At 40.6% G+C, this 20,149-nt stretch overlaps 1 protein-coding gene across 2 annotated transcripts in view; it reads right to left on the bottom strand.

The window, feature by feature from the left end:
• Window positions 1-20,149, bottom strand: part of LOC126106481 (gamma-interferon-inducible lysosomal thiol reductase-like) — a 104,422-nt gene that overhangs the window by 50,502 nt on the left and 33,771 nt on the right. For both annotated transcript variants that reach the window (XM_049912780.1, XM_049912781.1), the window contains exon 2: window positions 17,868-18,071. In XM_049912780.1, the coding sequence (XP_049768737.1) occupies window positions 17,868-18,071 (204 nt within the window). The remainder of the gene's footprint in view (window positions 1-17,867; window positions 18,072-20,149) is intronic.

Here is a 20,149-nt window from a genome sequence, read left to right as displayed (position 1 = left end):
TTGTTTGAGTCACAGTGTATTATACATTTACATGCTCTGTTATTACTTTTTAATTGCAAATTGGTTTAAGTTTTTTTACTTATTCCACATCCTTGTGTATCATTTCACTTGGGATTGTGGAATGTACATTATCATATCCATCTATATGTCTATTTATCTTTGAAATACACGTTGTATATTTTTGTTTCCTGAGGATTTCTTGCTATGGGTCTATGGAACAAAAGTGCCTCTAATATAACCTAAACATCATAATTGGTTGTTAGTACACTTAACAGAAATAGGCTACAGTGGCTGCTTCATTAAGGTGTTTACAAAATAAGATGTGTGAATGAGTGGATAAGGTGTTTGTGCCGCCCTTCATCATGATGATCCATATGGCACATACTCCAGCTTTGGAGAGCCATCATTATTCTGTTGTTCAAAGTGCTCAGCTGTTGCCCACAATCCTCAGAGCTTGGTTAGAGCTGACTCTTCCAGTATGTTAACATCCCAGCCATGTTCAACAGGATGGAGGTCAGGTCACCAGGTGGCCACACATCCACCCTCAAACTGTTATGACACAACTCCACTGCATTGTCTTACTCAAAGTACTTATTAGCTGTGACCTGCTGCAGGAATATTCCTGTGTTCTTTTCTGCTGAGAGATGATGACAGAAGAATAAGTTGCCACATTTTATCCTGTGCAAACATCCCATTGAAAAGGATACCCACACACCTGTCAGAATGGTACACTGTTTGCAAGCTTAATGTGTTTCCTTGTCTGGTTGCAGTGTATTCATATATGAGATTTATTTGCTATAAATGCATCCTGTCTTCCCAGAGAGATGGTGTGTGCATTCAGAGACACTCAATTACTCAAATAGTACATCTGGTGTCTTATATTCACAACTACCTTCTCCTAATCTGGCAATGGAATGTTGGACAGGATCCATGACAAGTAAGGAAATCTATGTTCACTTCTTGGCTGAAAGTCTTGCTTTTAATTTTTTTTGTATGTCAGAAACACGTGAAATGTTGTTTGGCCAGTGTCCAATATTTGTCATCATTGCTGCTCCTTATCAGAGCTGCACCAAGGTGACCTTGCATTCCTATAAGAACTGCCAAAGCTGCCCCCTCTAAAATGCCTTTCTGCAATTATTTCTGCACAGCTTTAATAAATAAATTACAAATTGTAGAAACTGTCTAAAAATTGAAAGTAAAATAAAATCAATATCTCAGTATTATGAAAAGGATAGATTGCTACTCGCCATATAGTGGAGATGCTGAGTCACTGACAGGCACAACAAAAAAGCTGCTAAAGAGGTAAACTCATCAGGAAAGAGGGAAGGAGAGGGAAAGACGAAAGGATGTGGGTTTTGGGAGAGGGTAAGGAGTCATTCCAGTCCCGGGAGCGGAAAGACTTACCTTAGGGGGAAAAAAGGATGGGTATACACTCGCACACACACACATATCCATCCACACATATACAGACACAAGCAGACATATTTAAAGACAAAGAGTTTGGGCACAGATGTCAGTCGAGGCAGAAGTGAAGAGGCAAAGATGTTGATGAATGACAGGTGAGGTATGAGTGGCGGAAATTTGAGATTAGCGGAGATTGAGGCCTGGTGGATAACGGGAAGAGAGGATATATTGAAGAGCAAGTTCCCATTTCCGGAGTTCGGATAGGTTGGTGTTAGTAGGAAGTATCCAGATAACCCGGACGGTGTAACACTGCGCCAAGATGTGCTGGTCGTGCACCAAGGCATGTTTAGCCACAGGGTGATCCTCATTACCAACAAACACTGTCTGCCTGTGTCCATTCATGCGAATGGACAGTTTGTTGCTGGTCATTCCCGCATAGAATGCATCACAGTGTAGGCAGGTCAGTTGGTAGATCACGTGGGTGCTTTCACACGTGGCTCTGCCTTTGATTGTGTACACCTTCCGGGTTACAGGACTGGAGTAGGTGGTGGTGGGAGGGTGCATGGGACAGGTTTTACACCGGGGGCGGTTACAAGGGTAGGAGCCAGAGGGTAGGAAGGTGGTTTGGGGATTTCATAGGGATTTGTTGGTAATGAGGATCACCCTGTGGCTAAACATGCCTTGGTGCACGACCAGCACATCTTGGCGCAGTGTTACACCGTCCGGGTTATCTGGATACTTCCTACTAACACCAACCTATCCGAACTCTGGAGATGGGAACTTGCTCTTCAATATATCCTCTCTTCTCGTTATCCACCAGGCCTCAATCTCCGCTAATCTCAAATTTCCGCCACTCATACCTCACCTGTCATTCATCAACATCTTTGCCTCTGCACTTCTGCCTCGACTGACATCTCTGCCCAAACTCTTTGTCTTTAAATATGTCTGCTTGTGTCTGTATATGTGTGGATGGATATGTGTGTGTGTGCGCGAGTGTATACCCGTCCTTTTTTCCCCCTAAGGTAAGTCTTTCCGCTCCCGGGACTGGAATGACTCCTTACCCTCTCCCAAAACCCACATCCTTTCGTCTTTCCCTCTCCTTCCCTCTTTCCTGATGAGGCAACAGTTTGTTGCGAAAGCTTGAATTTTGTGTGTATGTTTGTGTTCGTTTGTGTGTCTGTCGACCTGCCAGCACTTTCATTTGGTAAGTCACATCATCTTTGTTTTTAGGTATATTTTTCCTTCGTGGAATGTTTCCTTCTATTATAACTAATATATATATATATATATATATATATATATATATATATATATATATATATATATATATATATATGTGTGTGTGTGTGTGTGTGTGTGTGTGTGTGTGTGTGTGTAGGTTTCCTAATTCAGAGAGAGGTCTTTGGCTGAAAGCTTACTTCTTTAGCAGTTTTTTTGTTGTGCCGGTCAGCGACTTCACCATATAGTCAATAGCACTGATCCCACTGAACAGAGTTAGTACCAAGGAAATGACAAATTTAGATGTCTTACACAATGTGGAAGCTCACAGTGTTTGTGACGTCATATCTCCTTAGCTATGTTTCGTACTGTAATGTAATTTTTTAGGTTCATTTAGCAAAACATGTGAATACTGTCAGTGAAATTTATTACATATAGATTTAGTATCACAGAAGTGATAAATTTAAGCACTATGCATGATGCGGCAGTTTTTCAGGCATCTCATCGCACATATTCTTATATATGTATGCATTTATTGCAATGTATATACCAATGTGGGAGGGTGGTAGTTGGCATGTTGTAACATTACCCACAAAAGGTCATGGACACCCCCCCCCCCCCCACACACACACACACACACACAAAATTCAAGCTTTCGCAACCCACAGTTGCTTCATCAGGAAAGAGGGAAGGAGAGGGAAAGTTGAAAGGATGTGGGTTTTAAGGGAGAGGGTAAGGAGTCATTCCAATCCCGGGAGCGGAAAGACTTACCTTAGTGGGAAAAAAGGACAGGTATACACTCGCACACACACACATATCCATCCGCACATATACAGACACAAGCAGGCATATCTTTCCTGATGAAGCAACCGTGGGTTGCGAAAGCTTGAATTTTGTGTGCGTGTGTGTCTATCAACATACCAACGCTTTCATTTGGTAATTTACATCATCTTTCTTTTTAGATATATTCAATAAAAGCATTTTCACACACATGATAAATTTCAAAAGTCAAAGAGTAAATAGCTTTTTAAGAGAGTAAATATTTTTCTCTAATTCATGTAATATTGTTCAAATCAACAAACATCTTGTACTACACACTTTCTAAAGTATATCTCAGTACCAAATTTCATCAAAATCAATTCAATGGTTTAGTCACGAAAAAGTAGCAGACAAACACTCTTTCATATTTATAATATTAGTGTGGGTACAGAAGTATGAATGAACAGAAAAGTAGAAACTCTGAAAAAATCACTGCTCTCTCTCTCTTATACTTCCTCAGTTTATATTTTTACAGTAAATACAGGTATTAGCTTTTTGTGTGCATGTTCTGCTGCATACACAAATCACATAAATCTCACACTTATGATCTTTCGATCTGAAACTCTGAGAAAATGCTGCTGTGCTCATTTTTGCAACCTGGTTGACATATTGACAAACATGAATAAGAGACTAAATGTACGTCATATTTTTAAAGTATTCCAAAACAACTAAAGATAGCAATGAAATACCAAGAAGTTACTTTAAAGCTTTTTAAAAGTCAACTCTTCTCATTCCTATCCCTACCACTATGGGTAGCAGGGGCGTATCCCTCCCACAGTATTTTTATGCAGATAATGATTCATGTGAATATCAAGTTTGGGTGAAATTGCTCCAAGCATTCCTGAGTTATTCTTACATGTTATCGCCTTTCAACCCTCACCACTATGGAAGATAGGTAGTGCCTGCACTCACAGTGATTGCTCCAGATAGTAAGTGATACCTCACCAAGATTGGTTGAAATTGATTCAGTGATTTATAAGGAGACACGGAACATACATTGTACATACATACAACGAGTTTTATAAATGTAGTATATACAAGTTATATATGTAATTAAATGTCAACTACACAGTAACCAGTGTTTGATTTGTGATCATTCACAATGGCATCACCACTGACATAAACATCAGAACTGCAGATATTGAGATGGGGCATGATAAAACTTTTGCTGTGGTTGAAGCCATGTAAAACTATGTCTCTTGGTATGAGACTAGACTTTACTTTTCCTGGATGAACTAAAGAACTGCAAATTAATCCTATTGACTTTTAAAACAACCCTTCACAAGCGACTGAAAAGAGAATGTTGAGTGGGGGAAGTTGCAGTTTTGATCAATTCAGCCTGTATAGTTGACACAGGCACTTGGTCCAAAGTTATTTAAGACATTGCTTACAGGTAATAAAAGATTGTTGACTCAGAAAAGTGTAAAACTGAGGTTTTAAGATTCTAAATTTCAAAAATATGCCCTGGATGGTCACAGTATTGGAACCTCCTTTTTTTTTTTTAATGTACTGACTACTATTGGGTCAATGCATAAGTCTGTGCTATTCTTCATGAGGGTAGCACCACTGCATGGTGAAACCTTTGCTTTTCGATATTCAACTGCTTTGCTTCATTTTGGAGTTTGACTGCTGTAAACATGAGCTTGTATTTTGTTAATAGTTCATTTGGCCAATTACAAACCTAATCAGTCAGGAATTTCAAGTAGAGAAGAATGAACACCTCCGAGATTTGTTTCAATAATGCAGCACCGAAGCAACTACAAGCAGAATTGCTAGTGTGTACCAGAGGGAAGCATTTGCTGAAAGGATGACACAGAAATTGTTTTCTCATTTATGAGAAGAAAAAAATTCAAGTTGTGTGATGAACCACATTCTGGAAGATCTCTTTTTAATGAAATTCGCCTACAGCAATTGTTTCACAATAGCTCTCGACAGACATAATCAGAATTGGCACAAATTACAGACTACCACCACACAACCTTTGTTCCTCTTTTGCATTCATTGGATAAAAATCTAAAATTGGGCACATGGGTACCATGTGATAAGTCACACTAACAAAAGCCAGTGAATTACTTTATGCTCATCTTTGCTGGACCATTACTTTTGGCTTTTTAGTATTCAGCAGCAATTCAAATTCGCTGCTAGCCTGAGTACTGATGTGCAAAACACATGAGAGGTACTCGGGCTCCAGTCTACAGCTGCAGATGGTGCCTACATGTGGAGCATCCGCCACTGTGAGCACGTTAGGTGGTGCCGCCCTCTGACGAGAGTGAACTGCTAAATACCGAGGCTCAGCTCAGCTAGCCAGTCTCTCACTAGTCTCTGGAGCCTTTCGTTACTCTTCATAGAATAACAGACTCTTAACTGATTTATGTTTGTGATCTGGCTCGCTCCTTGGACCATTGTATATGTTTAAGACCACTTCACTACACTCTAGACTCATTCAGGTTATCCATTTACTTTTTGAACTCTACTGTCAGTGACCTCAGGAACCGCCCGTTTCATTCTGCCAGTATTTGCACTATCATCCAACCAAATGATCGTAAACTGTGTTCTACACATGCAGAGCAGGATGGAAAAGGCTTGTTGTAGGAACAAGCCATTCCTTGGGAACATTGTTGAAAATTTTGTGTGTATGGCTCAGCCCATCAAAAAAGGCAAAATCTTTAAAAAAAACATGTGGTTTGTTTGGTGGAACCAAACTTTCATTCTTCACCATGAATTGTTACCCAGCAATGAAATAACAATGGCTGCTGCATATAATGTGCAGCTAAGATGACTCCTTGTTTCTATTGAAAACAAAACACCTGGTGGAACAGTCTTGTTAGCCTATGATAATGCACACCCACATACAGCAAGGATCACCACATATGCAAGTGCTGAACTTTGCTGGAAACCACTTCCTCACTTCCATATTTACCAGACTTAGCCCCTTCTCATTATCATCTTTTTTGGTCTCTCTCTAGTGACAAGTAGGGAGAAGTGTTCCGTGATGAAGATCTTCTCTAGCAAATGGCTAACAGATTTCTTCCACTCAAAACCATAAAAATTCCACAGGAGAGGCATAGGACTGCTACCTGAAAACTGGCAAGCAGTCACTGATGATGACTGTGATCATATTACTCAGCAGTGTGTCAGGCTTGTTATTGTTTATTTTATTATGACATAATGTGGTGTACTTTACACTAACAAAATGAAACCAGTGTGATAAAAACTGCATTAAGTTACACATTGACTAAATATAAATGTAACTTTATATAGAATACAGTCTGTTGTCTCTATGCTGGTTAATTTATAGACTGTTTAATGTGAACATTAGTATTAATTGGAATTTACATCCCTGAATACAGATACTCTCATAAACTGCAGTAGCGGGGGTAATAAGGGACTGGTACTCTCACTCTGGCTCTGAATATTTTGCAGCAGAATATAAAAATTCTTTTTGAATCCTACATGGGCACATATTGCATGGAAATTGTTCCTACCTTTAGTATTGTCTTTGTGAATTTCATACTTCATCCTAACTTCACTCTTATTACCAACCTAAATACCATCAGGAGGCACATATAATGATATGTAGATCTAACATCACAAAAGAACCTCTACAAGACATTTGGTTATGAACATATTCCCAGGATATTGTGTCACAGATGATATGCTACCAGTCCCACATGCAGGTCAGCACAATTGTGAATTTTTAAGTACTACATGTACGTCTCAAGTTCAGTTGTTAATGTGTGTGCTTTGAGCAATGGACTTAGCCAACATTTGCTAGTGGTCCTCATCGTGTTTCTTATTGAGTGGTGCTCTGACATCAAGAAAAATTTGCAAATTATAAACTGCACTAATAAATTTAATTGGGACATGGGTTTCGCATTAAGAAATCTGTAGAAGTTAGTACTTCATACAGAAGCACCAATGAGAAACAATAGGACAAAACACTTTAAGCAGCTACTGTCACTGCTCCTCATAAATGAGGGAGGCAGGACCCACCATGGTACTGAAGAGAAACTGAGTGAGTGGAAGGAATTTGTTGAAAATCACTTCAGAGACAACAGAGGTGATGGTTTGGATATCACAAGAGCAGAAGCAGAGCATGCCATAACAGTGTCAACGAGTGAGGAGGCTCCAGGTCCTGACAAAATGCACACTGAAGTACTAAAGATGCTTAATGTTAAATGATCTCTTTCTTACTCGTTTGCTTTGTTCAACAGTATCTCTCAAAGCAGAATCATTCCATAGCACTGGCTCAAATAAACATTTGTACCACTTCTCAAAGGGCCCAACGCAAAGTGCTAAAGTGGCTTCAGAATGACCATTTAATGAGTTGTGTCCTCAAATTATTCTTTGAAATATAGCATTTGAGAATATACTGTAAGTGTGAAGACAGCATTCGAGCCTCTCAGTTTGGATTCAGAAGAGGTTTCAGAACTTGGGAGGCATTACTCAGTACTCAGATATTATTTCAACAACTTTGCGATGTTTATGACATCTGTTCAAAAAATTCGTGAACATTCATAATTTCACACCAGTGGTGTGTTGGAGTGAAATGTGGCTGGCATCACAGTTTTTAATGCGTAATTGCCAGAAAACGTCTATGGGGCAAAAAGAAGTTTTGAAAGTATGGCAAGAGCACTTCCACAAACTATATGAAGGGGAGGATGAAACACATACCCATGATGACAAAGAGGGAGATGAAAGATATATCACAGTTGCAGTGAAAATAGAAAGAGAAGACTTGCAGAAGTTGGATATGGAGAAAGCTGTATCAGAAATGAAAAATGGCAAAACTCCTGCAATAGATGATGTCACAGTGGAAATGATCTAAGCCACAGGTACTATTGGAATTCAGTGGCTGTACAGAATAATGAGGACAGTATGGGCATATGGAAAGATTCCTGGTGACTGGACAAAGGCAATTACTGGACCGAATCTTTAAGAAAAGTATTAAGGGACTCTGAGAGAGTTACAGAGGAATAGCACTACTGTGCCACTGCATGAAGATTTATGAAATGACAATTAATTAATTAAGAGAGGAACAACAAAGATTTCTATTTGCAAGGTCAACTACAGATGCCATATTTACAACCAGACAAGTTGTAGAAAAGAAATGGGAATTTGGGAAAGACATTGTAGTTGCATTCATAGATATAAAAGCAGCTTATGACACTGCTAGTAAGGAAGAGATATGTCAAGATCTGAATACACTGGAACCATGAAAAGGAATACAGCTGAGAATCATAAACATTTACAATTATAATATATGGCAAAAAATGAGAATTGTTTACAACAGAGAGTGCTCCAGCAGGGAAGTGTGGTGTCATCAGGGCTTTTTCATATAGTCAAAGACAAATTCACAAGGAAAGTTTACAAAAGGTCAACAGTAGACAATCTAAAAATCATAGCATATGAAAATGATGTGATGACTTGTGAAGAATATGAGCAGAAATTGGAACAAGAACACCTGGGAAAGAATAATAGAAGAAACAAGCATGGAAACAAGCTTAACAAAAAGTGAAATAATGAAAATCAGCAGGAAAAATTTAAAAAAATGAAGGCTGTAACTTGTAAAGGAAAAAAGTATTGAAGAAGTAGACACTTTCAAGTCACTAGGAAGTAAATTAACCAAGAAAAGAAGCATTAAGGATGAAATTTCTGAGAGAACAGAAAATTACTCAAAATTTAATTATCATGCATTAGACATAATTAGAAATTGGAAAATAACTGCCAAAAGAAAGATCTGAGCAGAGTACAAGCAACAGAGATGCGCTCTCTACAAGGAACCTCAGCAAGACAAGAAGGGACTGGATAAGGAATAAAACAATATGAAACACACTGAATGTCAAGCATCTAAAAGAAACTATGGAGGGTAGTAGGCTTAAATGGTTTGACCACATTAAAGGAATGGGACCAGAAAGATTTCCCACAAACAAGATAGAGATGAAGGGACTAATATATATTGCTGAAATAATGCAGAACTTCTTGAGAGTGTTAATTGGCTTTTATTGTTTGACTAGATCCATAAAACACAGTCAAATCAGCAATCACACAAAAACTCACAAAATAATTCCAGAAACCACCATGAAGTGGTCAGACACAAAAACTAAGAATAATAAGGAACCAAACAGGTTCTGTGCACAGTCATAATCCGCTGCATTGGAACAACTCTGCTTTTACCGCAACCACTCGAAATCACTGTCGTTGGCCACACAGCCTCCCTACTGATAGTGCGAGCACCCGAGACATATGGGTATGTGGAGTGTACCCGCTGACCTGGTTGTGTATGTCTAAGCGGTACTTGCTCGGGCGATGTCTGCCGACTGGACAATGGAGGCACAAGAGAAATTGTTTGCTCCAATATCCTCAATGCTGGCTTGTTTGCTAGGTGAGGTTCTTCATTACCATTAGCAGATGTAAGCTGGCTTGAGTCTTTCTATTGACATCACACCATTGTAGCAGATTTCCATCGTATGCGTGTTTCAGCACAAAACTTCGTAAGGCCCCGAACATGGTTGTTGCAATGGTGGTTTGATGGTGTCTGATCTCAACATAATGTGGGTACAACTGCTCAAGTCTTTATGCATGAAAGTTGGTTGATGTCCGTGCCTAGTGCCTGGAATTGTGCCCAGACATGACACTTGTTCTCATAACTGCACTATGAACATAGTTGATGTATCAAGTTCTCCTGTCGTAGGACTGAAGTCTGCTGGGACGTGGATATTCTGGCCATACACCATATCTGTGGTACACATGCCCTTGGCTAACTATTGAAATAAAGTTGACTCAAGCTGTCCCCCTCTATCTGTGGTTACATGTATAGGTCATCCAAAACGCGCTATCCACATGCCCATGAGGGTCTTTGCTGTCGTTTCCGCTGAAATGTCCGCTATCAGAACGGCTTCCGCCCAACGGGTATATTGATCAGTTACCAGAAGAAAGTAGTGGAAACCATCTGAGGGTAGTAATGGTCCAACGAAGTCAAGATGGACATGAGCGAATCTTTTAAACCATCAGGAAAAGTCCCTAACAGAGGATGGGCGTCACAACCCACTTTGCTTCTTTGGCAGGCCAAACATTCTTGTGCCCATCTCCAGCATTCTTTGCTTACCCCAGGCCATACCAAACGTTCTGTCACCAGGCGGACCATGCTCCTGATGCCAGGATGGGCCAGATTGTGAACACTATGATATGCTCGTCTGCGGTAGTCTGTTGGCACAAATGGGTGCTTTCTAGCTGTAGAGACGTTGCACCAAACTTTGAGACTCGAGTTCGAAATCTAATTTGCACTCGATGGAGACCCATATTCTCATTCAAGAGAAAATGCTGCAACTCTGCATCCTTCTCTTGTGACACTGCCAACTCATAAAAGTTAGTAGCTTGGGATATGCCATTTATTCAGGAAAGATAATCCGCGGCAAAGTTGTCTGCTCCTGCTATATGCTGTATGTCGGTTGTGAATTGAATTCAACCCATCTGTGTTGCCTCGGAGAACTGCATTTGCCTCGCTGTTTGAAAATAAACATTAAGGGTTTATGTTCCGTGAAAACGGTGAAGTCTTTGGCATCTAATGATGTTATGAAATATTTGATTGCCTCAAAAACCACCAGCAACTCACGATCATATGCACTCCAATTTCTTTGCCACGCATTTAACTTTTTGGCTAAAAAATGCCAAAGGCTGCCACCCAAAAGTAATATATTGTTGCAGGACTGAGCCTATGGCTGCCTGCCTTGCATCGACAACAACTGCCAAAGGTACGGTCAGATCAGGGTATGCTAGAAGCATTGCGTCAACTACACTTGGTTTTCACTGCCTCAAACGAGCGTTGCACTTCCACAGACCACGGAATTCTGCGCTTCCCTTTAGCTTTGGTACCTGCAAGTGCTGCTGTCAACGGCTCCTGTTTCTCAGCCGTCCCTGGTAAGTGCTGCCTGTAGAAATTTACCATTCCTAGGAATCTTCATAATTCTTGGTATGTGATCGGGGCTGATACTTGCGGTAATGCTTGCACCTTCTCCAGCGTTGGAGTAATTCCTGCTGCGGTAATTAAATACCCTAAAAAGTCATTTGGTTTTGTCCTAGGATACACTTCTTGAAATTAATGCTCACACCATAATCACCGAGACGTTGAAAAACCTGTGTCAAATGATCCTTATGCTCGGTTGTGGCTTTAGAAAATACTAGAATGTCATCAATGTAAGTGAAACAAAAATGCAAGCCAAGCAAAACCTCATTGATAAACCTTTGCCTTGTCTGGGCTGCATTTTTAAGTCGAAAAGGCATGTATATGTCATAGCATATAGCTGTCTTTGGGACGTCTTCTGCTGCCACAATTTGCATATAAGCTCTCGCACAATCCACTACACCGAACACATGTGATCCCGCTAGCAAATTGTTAAACTCCTGTAAATTCGGAACCGGGTACTTATCTGGTATTGTCCTTGCATTTAGTGCCTGGAAATCGCCACAAGGTCTCCACGTTTTATCTTTCCTGGGAACTAAATGCAACAGCGAAGCCCATGGGCTGTCAGAGGGATGGATAATATTTTCCTTCAACAATTTCTCAAATTCTTATTTTGCTATTACAAGGCCGTCAGGTGGTAATTTCTGCGGCCGTGCAGACACGTGGACCTGGTGTGATTTTGATGAAATGTTGCTTATTATGTTTTACGTCTCTCTTCTCGTATTGTGGAGAAACTGTTGAAATAGCTGTGTAAACTCATTTGTGAGAAATGCTTCTCGCATCTGTTTCATGGGATAAGATGCCTGGGTGCCCCTTGTACTGCAACCGGAAGTGCTGTCGATTAGACAGCCATTTCTGACATCAGGCAGCATGCTGAAATTCGTGAAGAAGTCTGCTCCTATTATTGGTTCTGCTACGTCAGCTACAATAAACTGCCACTGATATCTCTTCCCCATTCCGAAATCTAACGGCAGGGTTATTTCACCAAATGTCTTAATCACCGAGTTGTTTGCTGCGGAAAACTGTAAGGGCATGGGCTTCACACGAACACGTAACATCTTGTGCGGTTATAAGGAAGCATCCGCCACCGTGTTTATGTGGAACTTGCACTGCGAAAGTTTGTCTGCCACAGAGAGTCGGTGCGAGAATGAATTGTTTTTTAGATTAGATTAGATTTACTTTCATTCCAATTGATCCGTAGTAAGGAGGTCCTCCAGGATGTGGAACATGTCAGAAAAACAACAACACATGACAAATATTAACAACTAAAACAAATAAGCTAATGTACCATTCCATAGGTGCCAAGTGGAATGATCATAATTTTTTAATGAACACTGTATAAAAGTGTCATTTTACAAATACTAATACACTGAATTTAAAATTAAAATTTTTTTTATTTATTTATAAGGTAATAAACATGTAATAAAACTACTATAATACTTATTTACAATGAACACATTACTGCACCGAAATGGTGCATTAGTTATATCACACACACACACACACACACACACACACACACACACACACACACAAAAAAATCAGTTGGTTTTACTGAGAAATTTGTCAATGGAGTAGAAGGAGTTGGCCACCAATAAATCCTTTAGGCTTCTCTTAAACTGAATTTCATTAGTTGTTAAGCTTTTTATGGCTGCTGGCAAGTTATTGAAAATGTGTGTTCCTGAATAATGCACACCTTGAATGAGATTTTCACTCTGCAGCAGAGTGTGCGCTGATATGAAACTTCCTGGCAGATTAAAACTGTGAGCCCGACTGAGACTCGAACTCGGGACCTTTGCCTTGCGCAGGCAAGTGCTCTACCATCTGAGCTACTGAGGCAAGACTCACAACCGGTCCTCAAAGCTTTACTTCTGCCAGTATCTCGTCTCCTACCTTCCAAACTTTACAGAAGCTCTCCTGCGAAACTTGCAGAACCAGCACTCCTGAAAGAAAGAATACTGCGGAGACATGGCTTAGCCACAGCCTGGGGGATGTTTCCAGAATGAGATTTTCACTCTGCAGCGGAGTGTGTGCTGATATGAAACTTCCTGGCAGATTAAAACTATGATTTCATCATACCCACTAGATGTTTTTGACTTTAAAGATTTTATGATGGACGTTATTTCTGTTGGGGTAGTGAGGGTCAAATTCATATTATGGAAGTTACTTGAAATGTCTGGTCTGAGGTATTCCATTTTTCGTGTTAGTAATGTCGGGGTCACCACAGAAGTTACTAATATACACTCCTACACTCCTGGAAATGGAAAAAAGAACACATTGACACCGGTGTGTCAGACCCACCATACTTGCTCCGGACACTGCGAGAGGGCTGTACAAGCAATGATCACACGCACGGCACAGCGGACACACCAGGAACCGCGGTGTTGGCCGTCGAATAGCGCTAGCTGCACAGCATTTCTGCACCGCCGCCGTCAGTGTCAGCCAGTTTGCCGTGGCATACGGAGCTCCATCGCAGTCTTTAACACTGGTAGCATGCCGCGACAGCGTGGACGTGAACCGTATGTGCAGTTGACGGACTTTGAGCGAGGGCGTATAGTGGGCATGCGGGAGGCCGGGTGGACGTACCGCCGAATTGCTCAACACATGGGGCGTGAGGTCTCCACAGTACATAGATGTTGTCGCCAGTGGTCGGCGGAAGGTGCACGTGCCCGTCGACCTGGGACCGGACCGCAGCGACGCACGGATGCACGCCAAGACCGTAGGATCCTACGCAGTGCCGTAGGGGACCGCACCGCCACTTCCCAGCAAATCAGGGACACTGTTGCTCCTGGGGTATCGGCGAGGACCATTCGCAACCGTCTCCATGAAGCTGGGCTACGGTCCCGCACACCGTTAGGCCGTCTTCCGCTCACACCCCAACATCGTGCAGCCCGCCTCCAGTGGTGTCGCGACAGGCGTGAATGGAGGGACGAATGGAGACGTGTCGTCTTCAGCGATGAGAGTCGCTTCTGCCTTGGTGCCAATGATGGTCGTATGCGTGTTTGGCGCCGTGCAGGTGAGCGCCACAATCAGGACTGCATACGACCGAGGCACACAGGGCCAACACCCGGCATCATGGTGTGGGGAGCGATCTCCTACACTGGCCGTACACCACTGGTGATCGTCGAGGGGACACTGAATAGTGCACGGTACATCCAAACTGTCATCGAACCCATCCTTCTACCATTCCTAGACTGGCAAGGGAACTTGCTGTTCCAACAGGACAATGCACGTCCGCATGTATCCTGTGCCACCCAACGTGCTCTAGAAGGCGAAAGTCAACTACCCTGGCCAGCAAGATCTCCGGATCTGTCCCCCATTGAGCATGTTTGGGACTGGATGAAGCGTCGTCTCACGCGGTCTGCACGTCCAGCACGAACGCTGGTCCAACTGAGGCGCCAGGTGGAAATGGCATGGCAAGCCGTTCCACAGGACTACATCCAGCATCTCTACGATCGTCTCCATGGGAGAATAGCAGCCTGCATTGCTGGGAAAGGTGGATATACACTGTACTAGTGCCGACATTGTGCATGCTCTGTTGCCTGTGTCTATGTGCCTGTGGTTCTGTCAGTGTGATCATGTGATGTATCTGACCCCAGGAATGTGTCAATAAAGTTTCCCCTTCCTGGGATAATGAATTCACGGTGTTCTTATTTCAATTTCCAGGAGTGTATATTGCTGAAATAACGCAGAACTTCTTGAGAGTCTTACCTAGCTTTTATTGTCTGACTGCATCCACAAAACACAATCAAATTAGCAATCACACAAACTCACAAAATAATGCCAGAAACCAACATGAAGCGGTCAAATACAAAAACTAAGAATAATCAAGGAACCAAAGGGGTTATGTGCGCAGTCATACTCCGCTGCGTTGGAACATGTCTGCTTTTAGCGCGACCACTCGATATCACTGTCTTACGCTACAGAGGAACCAGGTGAAGGATGACGTGAACCAAAGAGGACTGCAATGGAAGTAGATGCTAAATGCTAGACTGTGGGAGGAAAGAGAAGCTTGGAAGAGGCTCAGTCATTGACCTGCATAGGCACAAACATTCCAGAAAGAAGAAAAAGAAGGAGAAGACTATATTGGTTGAATTTCTAAGTGCCTCCTGCATTCTTTTGGTTGTACATGACATTGTCTACTGGTTGACTATATCATCAATCCCATAAAACTTCAATCCATCTAGGAGAATGCTGTGATTCACACAGTCAAATGTCTTAGAGAGGTCATAAAAAATCCCAGCCTGCGTTATTTTATTATAATATGCTTTTAAAATTTGGTGAGTGAACAGGTAAATGGCATTCTCAGTAGAGCCACCACTCCTGAAACCCAAACTATGATTTGTTGAGCATACTACTAATGCGAGGTACTATTCCAGAGAAAAAATTTTGAAAAATGATGTCTGCAATGAAACAGGTCAGGAGTTATTGACATATCCCTGATCACCTTTCTTAAAGAGAGGTGCAACAAGGCATATTTCAGTGTCTCTGAAAAATGCTGTGAATTAGTGATGCATTACATATTTCAGATAAGACTGGACTTATTATATGCAAACAAATCTTTAGTACTCTAATTTAAACACCTTCAAAACCAGATGAGCTTTTATTTTTGAGTGAATGTATAATTTTCTTAATTCCAGAAAGAGAACTTGGTTATACCTTCATATGACCGAATTTTATGTCGGTTACGTTTTCAGCATACTGCTGTGATTCTGCTCTTGAACCCATTGTCTCTACGTTTTCTACTATATTTAATGAATTTGTTACCTGCAACTCATCATTTACAGCCCTTCCATTCAGTTCAGTAGATGTTATCCTATTCTGTGGCTTACATTAAATTCTTCACAATTGCAGATAATGACAACCATTATTTGTGGAATGGAATGACGACAGTGTAAGTTTGTAAATTTGTGCCAGTTAAGGACACGAACCCAGATTACCCACTCATGATGAGCGGCCACCTTACTATTCGGCTATCCGTGCATGAGTCTCAGCCAGACCCAAACTTCCACATGTCGTGAACCCTGTCGTATTCTGTAGCTGGTTGTCCTGCCTCTTGTTTCACTACATTCCACTTAACCTTATGTCTACTGTTGGAATTACTGATTTCTGACATTATGTATATGTTTCTTGATTTTTTAATAATCTTTCTTCATAGTTTTGAGTAGTTTTTGTAGTGTGCAACTACTGTACAATCTCTACTTCTTCTTGCTGACAGCTGTCATGCTCCACGCCCTCACAATTCCACTTGTTAAATTCAGAACAGCAATGCGAGTAGTATCAACTGTGAAAGGAGTTTGCGGGGCTGCTAAATCACCCCACTGCTTTTCAGCATCTATTCTGAAAAGATTTTCTGAAATGCTATCGATGAAAAGTATCAATGAGTGATGATTAATGGAGTTATCATGAATAACACTGATATGCTGATGACACCATCTTACCTTTGTAAGGCTGGGAGCCCTGTAACAATTACTAAACCCCTGAAGACAGCACTGATTGGGAGGGGGGGGGGGGGGGGGGATAGGTCTAAATGTCAAGACAAAAACGGATGATTGCCAGAAGGAACAGAAATGAAATTCAAGCCACTCTTGCACTCGTTAATGATAAGATCCAAAGGATTCCACCATATAAATATTAGGGGTTTCAAATAAACGATGACTGCAACTTCTCTCAAAAAATTCACATTATATTTCACACTTAATTACTTAAATGCTATGTGCTCAGTATCCTACTCTATGGAACTGAGTCGTGGACACACACCATGGTATGAATATTAGGTAAGAAACAGAGCCATCTGAAATGTGGGCAGACTGAAGGATATCAATGATACCATAGATAAAGTCACAAATGTGGCATATGAGCAAATATTTAGAAATTCTCAATACCAGCAAGAGAGCAAAACTTGAATACTTTGGCTATATAATACACAACAACAAAAATCACCTGTTACAATTAATACTTCTAGGAAAGATTGATGGCAGATGTAGTCCAGAACATAGAACATTATCCTGGCTAAAAAACTGGAATCTATGGTTTGGAGTGAGCACAAAATCACTGTTCAGGAAAGCCATGGAAGAACAGCTGAGATATGCTAGTGATTGCTAGTGTTCTTGGAGGATGAAACACTTAAAGCAGATTACAGATCTGGTATCAATGAACTGGGTACAACCATTTATTTATTTACTTATTTAATCAATAATTCACAGTTTGTTATTTAATTGAATATGAGAACCATGATGGTTTATGTAGCGCATTGCTGCTAGTAGCAGGCTGCCATATTTATGAGTTCTTGTGTTGCTAAAGCTCCATGTGGCCTCGCAGTTGAACTTGTTACATGTCAGAACAGCAATCCAAAAATCCAACTATCTCAGTTGACTCTTGTAACTTTGCTGACACTTCTCACCTCTCTCTCTCTCTCTCTCTCTCTCTCTCTCTCTCTCTCTGAGTGTGGTCTGTCACTCACCTGTGCTTTTCCGTAAGGAATCAGAGTAATGTTGAGCAGCTGAGGTCCTTTTAAGTAAGATGGAAGTAACTGCTGGATGATAAAGTTTCGTGAATCTGAGCACAACGTTTCGTAGTAGACAGCAACATCCACTGGGGTGAAGTTCGCTACCACAGGGAGAATACCTTCATGACTTTCTGTGATTTGCTGAGGATGTTCAGATTCCTAAAACAAACAGCATCATTTCTTATTGGCTTATAAGCATACAGTTCCGAAGGTGAGCAATTCACATTACGTATCAAGTGACAAACACAATGTACGTGTCATACAGACAGCAGTTATCAAATTAACCTAAACCGTAAGTACGACAAAGGTTTATTTTGAAGAACTGACTGTATTGTCAAACCAAAGACTAATGTAACCGACAATCAAATATTCAATGATGATCTGCTGATATTACACAATGTGAATTATGTAAATTAACTAGTCTTAATGAACACTATTTGTAATATCATTGCAAATAATATACTCATTTTCACAGAAACATTTGTAGGATTGTCTCGTGAATCGGTTTTCTATACACACTATGGCCTAATGTGCCGTCTGTCTTCCTTTTTACCAGGACATCCAGCAAAGGAAGTTTACCATTATTTCCTAGTTCCATTGTGAACTTAATTCTAGAGTGTCTTGAGTTCAGATGATCAAGAAACTCGTGCAGTTTTTCCCAAACATGTGGCCAGATGACAAACGTGTCATCAACATACCTAATGAAACAGGTCGGCTTGTAGGCAGCGGTCATAAGTGCCTCATCCTCGAATCTCTCCATAAACAGATTTTCGAGTGGCAACAAAAATATGATAATGTACCATTTACAAGAGTACCAGTAATAATAAAAATAACACTATTCAACATCAAATGTTTTGATATATGCCCAAAAGTGGCAAATACTTCAGTTTTCAGCAAACTTTATTTCTCTGAACACTGTCACTTCAAGTATTAATATTACTTTTAAGTTTGCATGAAACTTCACTGCTCAGCTCTTACAGAGAAATACATTCCATTTTTGAATGACACCTACAAGTAAACGAGTGTGTGTGTGTGTGTGTGTGTGTGTGTGTGTGTGTTTGTTTGTTTTGTGTGGTTGGTCTTTATGGGTACTCAACGGCAAGATTATTAGATTAGATTAGTTTTTCGTTCCATAGATCCATGCTGAGGAGATCCTCGTGGATGTGGAACATGTCAACTTTTTTTTAACAATACTAATAGTGTGAATATATACAATATATACAATACATCATTTGTTTCTATTAAAAAATTCGTCAATGGAGTAGAAGGAGTTGGCAACTAATAAGTCTTTGAGGCTCCTTTTAAATTGATCTTTATTTGTAACTAAATTTTTTATGTTTGCTGGCAAATTATTGAAGACGAGTGTTCCTGAGTAGTGGACCCCTTTTTGAACTAAAGTAAGTGCTTTTAAGTCTTTGTGCAGATCATTTTTGTTCCTGGTACTGTATGTATGAACTGAGCTGTTTGTTGGAAAAAGAGATATATTATTTAGGACAAATTACAGCACCGTAACACTCATTAAAACAAATAAATGTGGATAAAATCTCATGCACCGAATTGACCACACAATCTCTCTACCTCATATGCACTAAACAATGGAGAAAGAGTAGAAGTGGCTATATATGAGATTAAAACAGAAGTAAAACGACAAAGGAGCTAAAAGAAAGGCACAGTGAAATGTAACAGGTTGACCACCAACAAAAAACATTGAGTAAGTCATCCTGTTAACACATTACAGCCATCTTCCTACAATCTTGAGAAAAATATTGGTCAATCCACAAAACTTTAAAACTCAAACTACATTGGTCTGAATGTTACATAGAACTGAGGGTAGACCTGTCGCCACAAGCACAGATTCTGCAAACATTTCTTATGCAAAACCCAACTTAACCTAGTCTCACATGAGATGCTGAAAGCTGTTGATCAAGGAAATCAGAAGACATAGTATTTCTTGGTTTCCAAAAAGCATTTCACTCAGTGCTATACCTACACTTGTTAACAGTAGTACAACCTGATAGGGTATCAAGTAAAATTTGGGACTGGATTGAAGGCTTTCTGGTAGGGAGGACACAGCATGCTATCTTCGGTGGAAAGTCACCAACAGGCGTACAAGTAACTTTAGATGTGAGCAGAGGAAGTGCATCAGATCCTTGTTGTTCTTGTATACTAGTGACCTGGCAGACAATATTAATACTAATCTCAGAATTTTGCAGATAATGCAGTTATCCAAAGTGAAG

The sequence above is a fragment of the Schistocerca cancellata genome, chromosome 10 (assembly GCF_023864275.1).
Source record: "Schistocerca cancellata isolate TAMUIC-IGC-003103 chromosome 10, iqSchCanc2.1, whole genome shotgun sequence".
NCBI lineage: Eukaryota > Metazoa > Arthropoda > Insecta > Orthoptera > Acrididae > Schistocerca > Schistocerca cancellata.
The sequence above is the reverse complement of the archived record's forward strand: the minus strand, read 5'-3'. Positions and strand labels throughout refer to the sequence as shown.